Here is a 12,563-nt window from a genome sequence, read left to right as displayed (position 1 = left end):
AGAGTAGTTGAGTATCTGGAGCATCAGCATTTGTGGGGTTGATTACAGGTTTAAAATGACCAGAAACAAATAACTTCTATTCTTGTTCTGAGAAATGAAGGCTATTCCATGCGAGAAATTGCCAAGAAACTGAAGATCTCGTACACTGCTGTGTACTACTCCCTTCACAGAACGGCACAAACTGTCTCTAACCAGAATAGACAGAGGAGTGGGAGGCCCCGGTGCACAACTGAGCAAGAGGACAAGTACATTACAAACATGTTAACAGACGCCTCACAAGTCCTCAACTGGTAGATTCATTAAACAGTACCCGCAAACCACCGGTCTCAATGTCAACAGCGAAGAGGCGACTCCTGGATGCTGGCCTTCTAGGCAGAGTTCCTCTATCCAGTGCCTGTGTTCTTTTGCTCATCTTAATCTTTTTTATTTTTTTTGGCCAGTCTGAGATATGGCTTTTTCTTTGCAACTCTGCCTAGAAGGCCAGCATCCTGGAGTCGCCTCTTCACTTTTGACATTGACACTGGTGTTTTGCGGGTACTATTTAATGAAGCTACCAGTTGAGGACTTGTGAGGCATCTGTTTCTCAAACTAGACACTAATGTACTTGTCCTCTTGCTCAGTTGTGCACCGGGGCTTCCCACTCTTTCTATTCTGGTTAGAGACAGTTTGTGCTGTTCTGTGAAGGGAGTAGTACACAGCAGTGTACGAGATCTTCAGTTTCTTGGCAATTTCTCGCATGGAATAGCCTTCATTTCTCAGAACATGAATAAACTGACAAGTTTCAGAATACATTTCTTTGTTTCTGGCCATTTTGAGCCTGTAATCAAACCCACAAATGCAGATGCTCCAGATACTCAACTAGTCTAAAGGACAGTTTTATTGCTTGTTAATCAGAAAGAACAACTGTTTTCAGATGTGCTAACATAATTGCAAAAGGGTTTTCTAATGATCAATTAACCTTTTGAAATGATTAACTTGAATTAGCTAACACAACGTGCCATTGGAACACAGGAATGATGGTTGCTGATAATGGGCCTCTGTACGCCTAAATAGATATTCCATAAAAAATCTGCCATTTTCACCTACAACATTTAGAATGTATACATTGTATTTCTGATCAATTTGATGTTATTTTAATGGGGGGAAAATGTGCTTTTCTTTCAAAAACAAGTGATCCCAAACTTTTGAACGTTAGTGTAAAAAAAAATATATATATATATATTTATATTTATTTATATTTATTTATATTATTTTGGGGGGGGCAATAATCGGTACCTCCTGGATTTCAATTTTTTTGTGATACATGCCAAAAGTGCTTGATTTTTGCTGAGTCAATAATGACATTTTGCATGGCAATTTGTGATATGTCCAATTTGTCACAAATGCACTGGTGGGGGGAGGGTGAACTGTAATATTATAATTCACTCCTTCCTGTGTGTGCACGCAGGCGGCCGCGGCTGCCCAGCAGATCCCCATCTCCCTACACACCTCTCTGCAGGCCCAGCTCGGTCTCCGGGGAGGCCTTCCCGTCTCCCAGTCCCAGGAGATGTTCAACTCCATTCCCTCCTTCAGGTCCCAGGTGTACATGCATCCCAATCTGTCTCAGCCTAACCCCATGGTGCTGTCAGGCGGTGGCCCCCTGAAGGGGCCCTATTCGGCCTTCCCGGGCATGCAGCCATCGGACATGGTCAAGCCCCAGTCGGGCTCCCACTACCAGCCCATGAACGGCAGCCAGGCCATGGTCTACGACGGCCAGATGAACCAGGGCCCTGGCATGAGCTCTTCCCAGCTCATGGACTCCCAGCTCATCCAGGTAAGGGGAACAACTCTGTCAGTGGCACACTTAGTTTGAAGGAACAGTTTGCTTGGCTTCTAATGGAAACATTATACTCTCTTCATTCAATGTTTAAAAGGCCCAAACAATGATCCTTCCTCTCTCTCGCTCCAGGTGACCATGCCCTTGCCAGGCTCCCAGCTGCGTTATGGCTCTGCCCAGCAGCACCTCATCCTGCCCCAATCCATCCAGCTCCAGCAGGGCCAGAACCTCTCCGTCGGAGCTGCCCGCAGGATGCTCCCCCCTGGCTCCCAGCCCTCTGTCATGACCGGCAGTAGAGAGGTGAGCTCTACAGACCCACCAAGTGTCCCTTCCAACAATGTTACAGCTTAACTACCCTAATGATTGGCAAATGTTAGCTTTAGGTTGGATTTGGAAACATTTCATGTATAAACAAACAAAAATGCACGTTGAATGTAGTGAAACCCATCCCTTTGAAATAGAAGGGATAGTTCACCTAAATTACAAAATTACTTGATTTTTTTGCAGAATTTCCCAATGTCTACTGGTCCGTATACTACTTACAAGGTAAGGAACAACTGTAGTGAATTTGTCATTTGGGTGAACTATCACTTTAATGCCACAACATTTCATAGATGGCATTGAGATGTTCTTACTTGTATATTTTAATGGGGATGTTTGTTTGTTTGTTGTCCTTCTCCAGACCTCCCAGATGGAAAAGATAGGCTTCCAGTTCTCTGACAAGCCCAATCACTCCCAGGGCATGCCTGGAGGATACAACAGGTGAGCAGGAACAGCTAAGTGTCACCTTGAAACTTATGTTAAATCACAAAACGTCTTCTCTTAGTTCATATCCTTAAAAACGTGTTCATTTTATTGTAACATGCCAAAGGATTCTACATGGTTCGCTGCCAGTAAAATGTTTAGACTTGTCAAGAAACTGACAGCACAGCTGCGTTGACTTTTAGTTTTCTTCTAGTTTGTCCAATATTAAAAAAAAAAAACATTTAGTGATCATATATTGGCATTAAAGTGATGATATAGATGTAATTGGAAGCCAATGGTAAACCTATATTTTTCCCTCTCTCTCCCATCAGACCAGGGTCTGCCAGCCCTAGTGGGAAGCAGTCTGGCCCCGTGGGCCCTCTGCCTGGGCATTACAACCAGCAGGTATGACCCAACACAGTCATACACACATTAGGTACATACACGCACCTTGGTAGTACTAGTTGCTGTTCACATTCTACAATCAACAACTAGGTCAACTGACAATCAAGGTCCTCCAGTGCACTTCACATACTCTCATACACACAAACACAATTTTACAGGCACTTTTACAGGCTCTTACAGTAGTAGGTACCCCCACCCCCACCCCACCACACACAAACGGTCCTGACACATAATCCCAGCTGCCCATACACACTCATATAGCCTCCCCCTCCCATTTCATTGGAAACAGAAGACCTCATCCATGCAGGCCGTTCAGCAGCGAGGCTGGGCTTGCAGTGGCCCTGGCCTGACCTGTAGTTGCTGCTACAGAGACCCGGCCACCGGCTGGTATGAGGCCCTGCTGTGCCCCCTACACGGCAAGGTTATAGAAACCTCAACTCAATCATTCTGCTTGTTCAAATCACTGTGATGTTGCACCACTTGAATGACTAATCAGTTTTGACATGCAGCTTCCCTGAACTGCTCTGGCACAATGGCCTCTCAAGACCTTAGTGTACGTTTGAGTCACGAGCATAAAGCAATTTGATGAAATGTCATTTTAGAATTCAGTCTGGAAAATATTTGTAGCTTTGCACACATCTCCGCAACCCCCTTAATATTTGCATAAAGAAAAATACCCATGCATATATACTGAGACGTGTTGCCATGCTAACAGTGTGTGTGTGTTCCACCAGGTCCCCCCTCCCCAGGGCAGCATGGTTATGCACATGCGTCCCCCTACCACCGGCCCCTTTCCCACACCCATCCAGAGACCTGTCATGCAGGTCAACAAGACAGTCATCATCCGCTCCCCCCCTTACCCCAATCCCGGGCGCGAGCCACCCCACTGCAGCCCCCCCTCGGCCCCTGAGCCCACTGTCAAGGGGCCTGAGGATGGCATGAAGGTGAGCCACCCACTGTAAATATAGGTAATTAGATTTTTATCCATTTCGTTTTTTGTTTTTCTTCAATCCAATGTGCCAATGTATGAAATCAAAGCCATATATGAAGAGAGTTTGGTAGTTGCCGTTTCTATCGATTTTGACCTCAATTAATTTTGATTGGTTAAAATGTGTCGTCAATTACCACTGTCAGCACCTCAACTCTCCATGTCTGTTAAGAAGCAACTAGTGTCTAGTTGTCAAGGTTGCCCTGAACAGACTATATATGGCTCTGAATGAACTCAACTGGATGCACTGCTATGAACTATTGTAATTAATAATGAACATATTGCATCATAACCAGTAATATGGCACTTGAGGTAAAAAATTCTCATCACAAGATTAACTTGTCTTTAAACTTACCTAGGGAACTGTATTTAATCAAATGGTGCTCATAGACATAGGTAGCCTAATCTTGTAGGCACGTAGTATCATTTACTGGTATATTTGGATAGGGACAAGTACAAAGACATTGAACAAACAATCGTCCGATGCATTGCAGGAGTGTTTCTAGTTTACGCTAATTTAACACCCGTGTCTCTAGATGGGCATTTATGGAAACAAAAGGAAAGAAATACAAAATCACAATTATATGCACAAACAAATTACACATGCAATCCCATATCATTACATGAACACAATTAAATGCACAAAGAAAATGTCATAGGTGATAACTAAATGCTGTAAATCAAATATCATACATATTTACCTCTAATATTTACAACTTGGATGTAAGAGGGTCATGTTCATTACACACAGCAAGCAGTTCATATATGAATGCTCTGGTGTTTCTTTTGAATGTGTTGAAATGTTTCACAAATACTGTATTAATCTTCTCCTGTGCATAATACTTGTAGCAAAACAAAAATGATGCTTGATAATAGGTTTTTTTCTAATGGTGTCTAATTCTTGCTATTAGACCCTTTTGAGATTGTTTTAACTATTTCCCTCCTTGGTGACATTAGTGTTATTGTTTTGTTGTCCACTTGAAAAAGATATGAAATGTTATCCTTGCGTTTCTCATGTGGTTGTTTTAGAGTAAAGCCCTGCGAAATGGGCGCCAGCTGGTGGGTGAGGGGAAGGCACTGTCGTGGGGCCTGATGACCAGCACACTCCAGGAGTCCCTTCCCGGCTGGCAGGGCAAAACTACACCATGCACCTGAGCCATCAAACCCCAGGCTGTCAAAGTGGAGGGCAAGGCATGGCAACGGACCTTCAACCTCCACCCATCCTGCCCCTGGAAGACACAACCCTGTGCACCCTCTTTCGACCCACCTACCAGCCTCTATTGCCAACCCCCAGATCGGGCGCCAAACTAAGGAGCAAGCAGGCATACTGTACCAACTCCCTGAACTATCAGAACCGGACACTTATTATTATTATTGAACACCGTGTGTGTGTGTGTGTGTGTGTGTGTGTGTGTGTGTGTGTGTGTGTGTGTGTGTGTGTGTGTGTGTGTGTGTGTAAGCAGACTCAAGGTTCTCCTTATTTATTAACATTGTCCTTTTTCGAGAGAAGAACGGTAACAAAAAAATCTGAAATAAATGCACGTTTTCTGTGTTGCTCTGCATCCAAAAAAGGAAACGAACAGCTCCTGCAGATAGTTCACTCCTAGTTCACCCTGTTTTTGCCACACTACTCTTTTGGACTATAGCCCAGTAGAGGAGGCAGACACTTGACATGTCACCACAAGAAAGCAAATCTGTAAGCGTAAAAAACAAACGTGTCCTTTTCCTTCACTTTTTGAAGATTTTTGCTGGTAGTTTTAATATTTTTTTTTAAGTAATCATCGCCTGTTTGCTCTATTATTAAAGGACTTCAAAGACAGATTTTAAGGACATCATTGTGTGTAAACATGGAAAGGTGTGAATTGGGGCGTGTCGCCCTCAGACCCCTGGGGTACTTCACACAGCTCGTGAACTGTGACAAAACTGCTTCGATTTTTAGAAAATGTTTCCGTAATTTTTTTTGAATGCTGTTTTTTTGCTTTTGTTTTGTCTCTCTCCTGTGTTTTGTAAACAGAAGCAAAAACTAGGACATTTTAGAGAAATCATCATCTTGCCTCATTTGACGCTATCGTTGATGCAGTGTGTGCATGTGATGTGCTGAATGTGTGTTAATCGTAGAGCCTAATTCAGGACCCTATCGCAACATTTCAAAAGACAGCGGACACTGCTGCCGTAGTGTGAGGTTTTGATCAACTGAGCTGGCAAAAAATGTGGTTTATTCTATAGTGTTTGGGAGTGACGACGGGCTTCATTGACTTACTGTACGATCTCAACAGCTGATTGAAATGTTGCTTTTTATTGCTATCCTTTTGGTTGTAATGAGTTGCTGAAATCTGAATTCACATCTGATACATGTCAAGTGCTTTTATATTCCCTCTCCTATAGTGTTTTTGCTTTTGCTCCTAGAGCTATTAAACACTTCTCCATTGTTTTTTTTTTGTTTTTTTTAACACAACTCGATGGAAAGGTGGAGGGGTTATTGAAGGAATGAGTAGGCACACCTCTCTAGTGAACATTCAGCACCATGTAAGGCCTCTGGGGTGGCGCTAGCAATAAACGCAGCCTAACTCTCAATCAGGGTCCAAATATCTATTTTTATGTTACAATTTCACGACAAAAGAGGGTGTTTAGAATTGCTTGATGAATTGATGTACTTTCTTCGCGTAGGTTTTTTGGTGAACGCTGCAGTTGTTTTGGGCTCTCTGAAGAAGAAAATATTAAAGCATTTTTGTTAGAAACATATGAACTGTTGGCATCTGTGATTTAAAAAAAAAAGGGCACTCATTTTGAAACTTCCTATTCCAATGTCATAACTGGTTATAAATGTTTCTGCGTATTAATGCTCCATGACACTACAAAATGTTCAGACTCGTCTTTTATGGCAGTGTTTCACTGACGTCTGTACATGATGCATACCTGTTCAACTATATTCAGAGTTACGGTCAGTCGGGGAGGGTGGGAGTCTAAAATCATATGTTTGAGTCATATATTGTATCACTAATAAAAGGGTAAGTGTTTCAAAGGTCACTATGATGTTCTCACAGGGTGGACTGCTTTCACTTGTGGATTGGCTTATTGCCCATCTCTACTGTGCTTTTTGGACAGACTGGAAGGTGTACACTGAAACGTCTTATACACAAATGTGAAACTTAATTTGGTTTCCGCCTGCTCTCGTCTTCACTCATTATTGTACCTACACCAAGATATCGTCCTGATGCTTTTTTTGTTGGTACTTTTAGGATACATATTTCATTTGTCAAAGGACCTGTTCACTCTGGAACTGATCATTCTGTCTATTTATCCTACCTGATGTTTATCCTTTCAGATATGTGATCATAATCGCCCTTTCCTTATTGAGAGAAAAAATAAAGCAGTTGTGCTTTTTCAAAACCCTTGTCCTTGTTAAATTTGTATTCAAGTCTGTCAATTGGATGAGCAATGTATTGGCTTGTGTGGGGAATGAATGACTATATATATATTATATGTACACACACACACATTTTATTGGTCAAAAGTTTTAGAACACCATTTTTCCAGTTTTTATTGAAATTCACAGTTTAATGTCTAATTGTACTCCGAAATTAAAGCATAGAACAAACAATTGGAGACAAAAACAAAACGATTCCATGATTTCTTAACACATGTTTACTTTTGACTCACCAAAGTAGCCATCTTTTGCAGACACAAACACACTCGTGGCATTCTTACTACAATGTAAATCAAATATTGTTTGGAAAGTTCTTCCCAACACTGTAGCAGAAGTTCCCACAAAGGTGTTGTACTTGTAGGTTGCTTTGCCTTCACCCTTCTGCCCAGTTCATCCTAAACCAGCTCAATGGTGTTTTAAGTCTGGAGACTGCTGGTCATTCCATGATTTGAAGCCTACTGTCTTTTCTTCTAGGTAGTTCTGACAGTCTGGAGGTATGTTTTGGGTCATTATCTTGCTGTAGGATGAACCACATAGCCTGGAGGTATGTTCTGGGTCATTATCTTGCTGTAGGATGAACCCCTGACCAACTAGGCATACACCAGAGTGTATTGCGTAGCGCTGCAAAATGCTGTGGTGGTTCAGGGTGCCACTCACTCTGCACGTCACCGACTCTGGATCCAGCAAGAGAGCCCCAGACCATCACGCTTCCTCCTACATGTTTGACAGTTGATATCACACACTGAGGAATCATCCTTTCGCCTACTCGAGATGTACAAAAGCTGCGTGATGAACCGAAGATTTCTCATTTTCTGTGAAGTGTATATATATATATATATATATATATATATATACAGTGCCTTTTGAACTTTTTCCACATTTTGTTACGTTACAGCCTTATTTTAAAATGGATGAAATAAGTACAAATCCTTAGCAATCTACACACAATACCCCATAATTGTCACGGCTCCCCCTGGTACTGCTGCATCAGTCCTTTCACCAGCTCGGGAGGTCTACGTCACTGGCCTTCTAGGCGTCATTGAATTGGATTCATTACCACCAACTCAGGACTATCTTGTCTCATTACGCACTTTTGTAACTTTTGTATTCCTGCACCTGTCTCCTATCCTTATACAACGGGACAGAATAATCAACCCATCTAATGGAGACAGCGGAAACGGGTGGACCCGAGGTCGAGTCCTAAGAGCACTTCACCCTCTTCCGCTCGGTGTTTGATCATCCTGTGGAGGGCCGAGAGGGGGGTGAGTGCCTACTCAGACTATACCTGGGATCTAGGACCCCCTCGGAGTTCGCCCTGGAGTTCCGGACCGTCGCGGCCTCCACCGGATGGAACGAGTTGACTGATCACCGTTTTACGCAGCAGACTGCGTGAGGAGGTACAGATGGAGTGAGCCTGCCGTGATGATAACCTGTCACTCGACCAGCTCATCAGCATGGCGATCCGGTTGGACAACCTCCTGTGGTCCCGATGACCTGCGTGGAATCCGGGGCCCATGGCTACACCTGCTCTGTGGCCAGAGCCGATGGAGGTGTGCTCTGCACTTTTACCCGAGGCAGCGCTTAGGAGAAGGATGAATCTGGGCCTCTGCTCCTACTGTGGAGAAAGGGGTTATTTTTCCCCGACCTGCCCTCTATCCACTAATAGGCGAGGAGGTGACAAGCCAGGGAATTGCCCTGCTCCAACCCAGGGAGGATGCAAGATCTCCTCTCCTTTTCTGTCAACTCAACCAGTGTGTTTTCCCATTAGATTCCTTGAATATCCTAGCCCCTCACTCCCGTTAGCTCTGATTCCGGAGCTGCCGGGAATCTTTTAGATAGCTCACCGGCCTCTGCATTACGCATTCCTTTGATTCCCTTACAGTCACCCATTCCGGTTCAAGACCTGGATATTCGTCCAATAGGGACAGGGCTTGTACATCACATCACTGTTCCCGTTTCTCTGCTGACCCATGACAATCATTTAGAACAGATCACCTTTTTGATTATAGACACCTTCACGCACCCCGTTGTTTTAGGTCTCCCCTGGTTGAGTTGGCATAACCCTGTTATTTCCTGGTCCAAGAGGAGACTGTTAAGAAGAAAGATGGGGGACTGCACCCCTGCATTGATTATCGAACAACTGAAAAAAGCCACCATTATGTTCAGCTATCCTTTACCCCTCATCCCAACCATCATCGAACAAAAGCACGGGGCGCAGTACTTCACGAAACAGGACTTGAGGAGTGCCTACAATCTGGTGCGCATTCGTGCAAGCGACGAATGGAAAACGGTCTTTTCCACGACCACGGGGCATTACGAGTATCTCGTAATGTCGCCTCCTTCCTCTGAATGGGCTCCCGTTGGCCATGCAAACCGCGGAGGCTCTTTTTATGCATGTCTTCTGGCACTACGGGATCCCGGAGGACATTGTGTCAGATCGTGGCCCTCATTTCACCTCACGTGTATGGAAGGCGTTCATGGAACGCCTGGGGGGTCATGGTCAGTCTCACCTCCGGGTACTATCCTCAAGCAAATGGGCAGGCGGAAAGGGTCAATCAGGAAGTGGGCAGGTTCCTGAGGTGTTACTGTCAGGCCCGTCCGGGGGAGTGGGTGGATTTTCTACCTTGGGCAGAATTCCCTTCGCCACTCCTCCACTAACCTCACCCCAACACGCACTGGAAAGGAGTATCAGCCGGCCCTGGCAACTTGGCATCTGAGCCAGACCGAGGCCCCTGCGGTGGACGAGTGTTTTCGGTGCGCTGAGGAGATCTGGAACGCTGCACACAATCGTCTCCAGCGTGCCGTGCGTCGGCACAAGCAACAGGCTGACCGCCACTGCAGTGAGGCAACTTTTTTCTCTCCAGGTGACCGGATCTGGCTCTCCACCCAGAACCTGCCCCTCCGCCTGCCCTGCCGGGTGCCGAGCACACGGTTTGTGGGGCCATTTAAAGTCATAAGGAGGGTTAATAAATGAATGTATCATTTGCAACTCCCTGCTGATTATCGCATTAACCCAACTATTCATGTGTCTCTCATCAGGCCAGTGGTGCCTGGTCCCCTCGCTGAGGCTGGACCCAGTGATGCCCTGCCTCCTCCTCTGGACATCAAGGGAGGTCCGGCATACTCGGTCCGTGAAGGCCTGGATTTGAGGTGTTGGACAGGGCTTCTCCAGTACCTCATCGACTGGGAGGAGTATGGCCCAGAAGGGCAGCGTTTGGATCCTGCGGTAGACATCCTGGACGCTTTGCTGACCAGGGATTTTTCACCGTCATTGCCTTAATCGACCCGCACTGCGTCCCTGTGGTCGTCCCAGAGGCCGGTGTTGTCCCGCTGCTGGTGCAGTGCTTCAGGGGGGTGGTACTGTCACGGATTCCACCTGTGGTAAATTAATTGGACATGATTAGGAAAGGCACACAACTGTCTATTTAACATCCCACAGTTGACAGTGCATGTCAGAGCAAAAGTGCATGACAGTGCATGTCAGAGGTTGAAGGAATTAGAGCTCCGTAGAGCTCTGAGACAGGATTGTGTTGAGGCACAGATGTGTGGAAGGGTACCAAATAATGCCTGCAGCATTGACGGTCCCCAAGAAGTTAGTGGCCTTCATCATTCTTAAATGGAAGAAGTTTGGAACCACCAAGACTCTTCCTAGAGCTGGCCGCCCGGCCAGACCGAGAAATCGGGGGAGAAGGGCCTTGGTCAGGGAGATGACAAAGAAACCCGATGGTCACTCTGACAGAGCTCCAGATTTCCTCTGTGGAGATGGGAGAACCTTCCATAATTCAACCATCTCTGCAGCACTCCACCAATCAGGCCTTTATGGTAAAGTGGCCAGACTGAAGGCACTCCTCAGTAAAAGGTACATGACAGCCCACTTGGAGTTTGCCAAACGGCACTGAAAGACTCTCAGACCATGAGAAATAATATTCTCTGGTCTGATGAAACAAAGATTGAACTCTTTGACCTGAATACCAAGCATCATAACTGGAGGAAACATGGTACCAACCCTACGGTGAAACATGGTGGTGGCAGCACCATGCCGTGAGGGTGTTTTTCAGCAGCAGGGACTGGTAGACCAGTCAGGATCGAGGAAAAGATGAACGGAATAAAGTACAGAGAGGTCCTTGACGAAAACTTGCTCCAGGGTGCTCAGGACCTCAGACTGGGGCGAAGGTTCACCTTCCAATAGGACAATCACCCTAAGCACACAGCAAAGACAACGCAGAAGTGGCTTTGGGACAAGTCTCTGAATGTCCTTGAGTGGCCCAGCCAGAGCCCGGACTTGAACTGAAAAAAGGTTCTGAATACTTACAGTTGAAGTCGTAAGTTTACATACACTTTAGACAAATACATTTAAACTCAGTTTTTCACAATTCCTAACATTTAATCCTAGTAACTTTATTTTAAGAATGTGAAATGTCAGAATAATAGTAGAGTATGATTTATTTCAGCTTTTATTTATTTCATCACATTCTCAGTTGGTCAGAAGTTTACATACACTCCATTAGTATTTGGTAGCATTGCCTTGAAATTGTTTAACTTGGGTCAAATGTTTCGGTTAGCCTTCCACAAGCTTCCCACAATAAGTTGGGTGAATTGTGGCCCATTATTTATGACAGAGCTGTTGTAATTGAATCAGGTTTCACACACACACTTTTTCAGTTCTGCCCACAAATTTTCTATAGGATTGAGGTCGGGGCTTTGTGATGGCCACTCCAATACCTTGACTTTGTTGTCCTTAAGCCATTTTGCAACAACTTTGGAAGTACGCTTGGGGTCATTGTCCATTTGGAAGACCCATTTGCGACCAAGCTTTAACTTCCTGACTGATGTCTTGAGATGTTGCTTCAATATATCCTCAGAATTCTCCTCCTCGTGATGCCATCTATTTTGTGAAGTGCACCAGTCCCTCTTGCAGCAAAGCACCCTCACAACATGTTGCTGCCACCCCCGTGCTGCAAGGTTGGGATGGTGTTCTTCAGCTTGCAAGTCTCCCCCTTTCTCCTCCAAACATAACGATGGTCATTATGGCCAAACAGTTCTATTTTTGTTTTATCAGACCAGAGGACATTTCTCCAAAAAGTACAATCTTTGTCCCCATGTGCAGTTGCAAACCGTAGTCTGGCTTTTTTATGGCGGTTTTGGAGCAGTGGCTTCTTCCTTGCTGAGCGGCCTTTCAGGTT

General features: G+C 44.9%; 1 protein-coding gene across 1 annotated transcript in view; it reads left to right on the top strand.

Moving 5' to 3' along the window:
- The window catches only part of LOC135517950 (protein PRRC2B-like), a 35,145-nt gene extending 27,802 nt beyond the window's left edge, over positions 1-7,343 (top strand). Inside the window, 8 exon segments of the mRNA XM_064942686.1 lie at positions 1,448-1,813; positions 1,949-2,116; positions 2,324-2,362; positions 2,499-2,578; positions 2,893-2,965; positions 3,255-3,386; positions 3,700-3,909; positions 4,983-7,343. Coding sequence (XP_064798758.1) covers positions 1,448-1,813; positions 1,949-2,116; positions 2,324-2,362; positions 2,499-2,578; positions 2,893-2,965; positions 3,255-3,386; positions 3,700-3,909; positions 4,983-5,108 — 1,194 coding nt within the window. The 3' untranslated portion in view covers positions 5,109-7,343.
- The last annotated feature ends 5,220 nt before the right edge of the window (positions 7,344-12,563 follow it).

Source organism: Oncorhynchus masou, chromosome 28 (genome assembly GCF_036934945.1).
Source record: "Oncorhynchus masou masou isolate Uvic2021 chromosome 28, UVic_Omas_1.1, whole genome shotgun sequence".
Taxonomy (NCBI): domain Eukaryota; kingdom Metazoa; phylum Chordata; class Actinopteri; order Salmoniformes; family Salmonidae; genus Oncorhynchus; species Oncorhynchus masou.
This window is presented reverse-complemented; position numbering and strand designations above follow the sequence as displayed.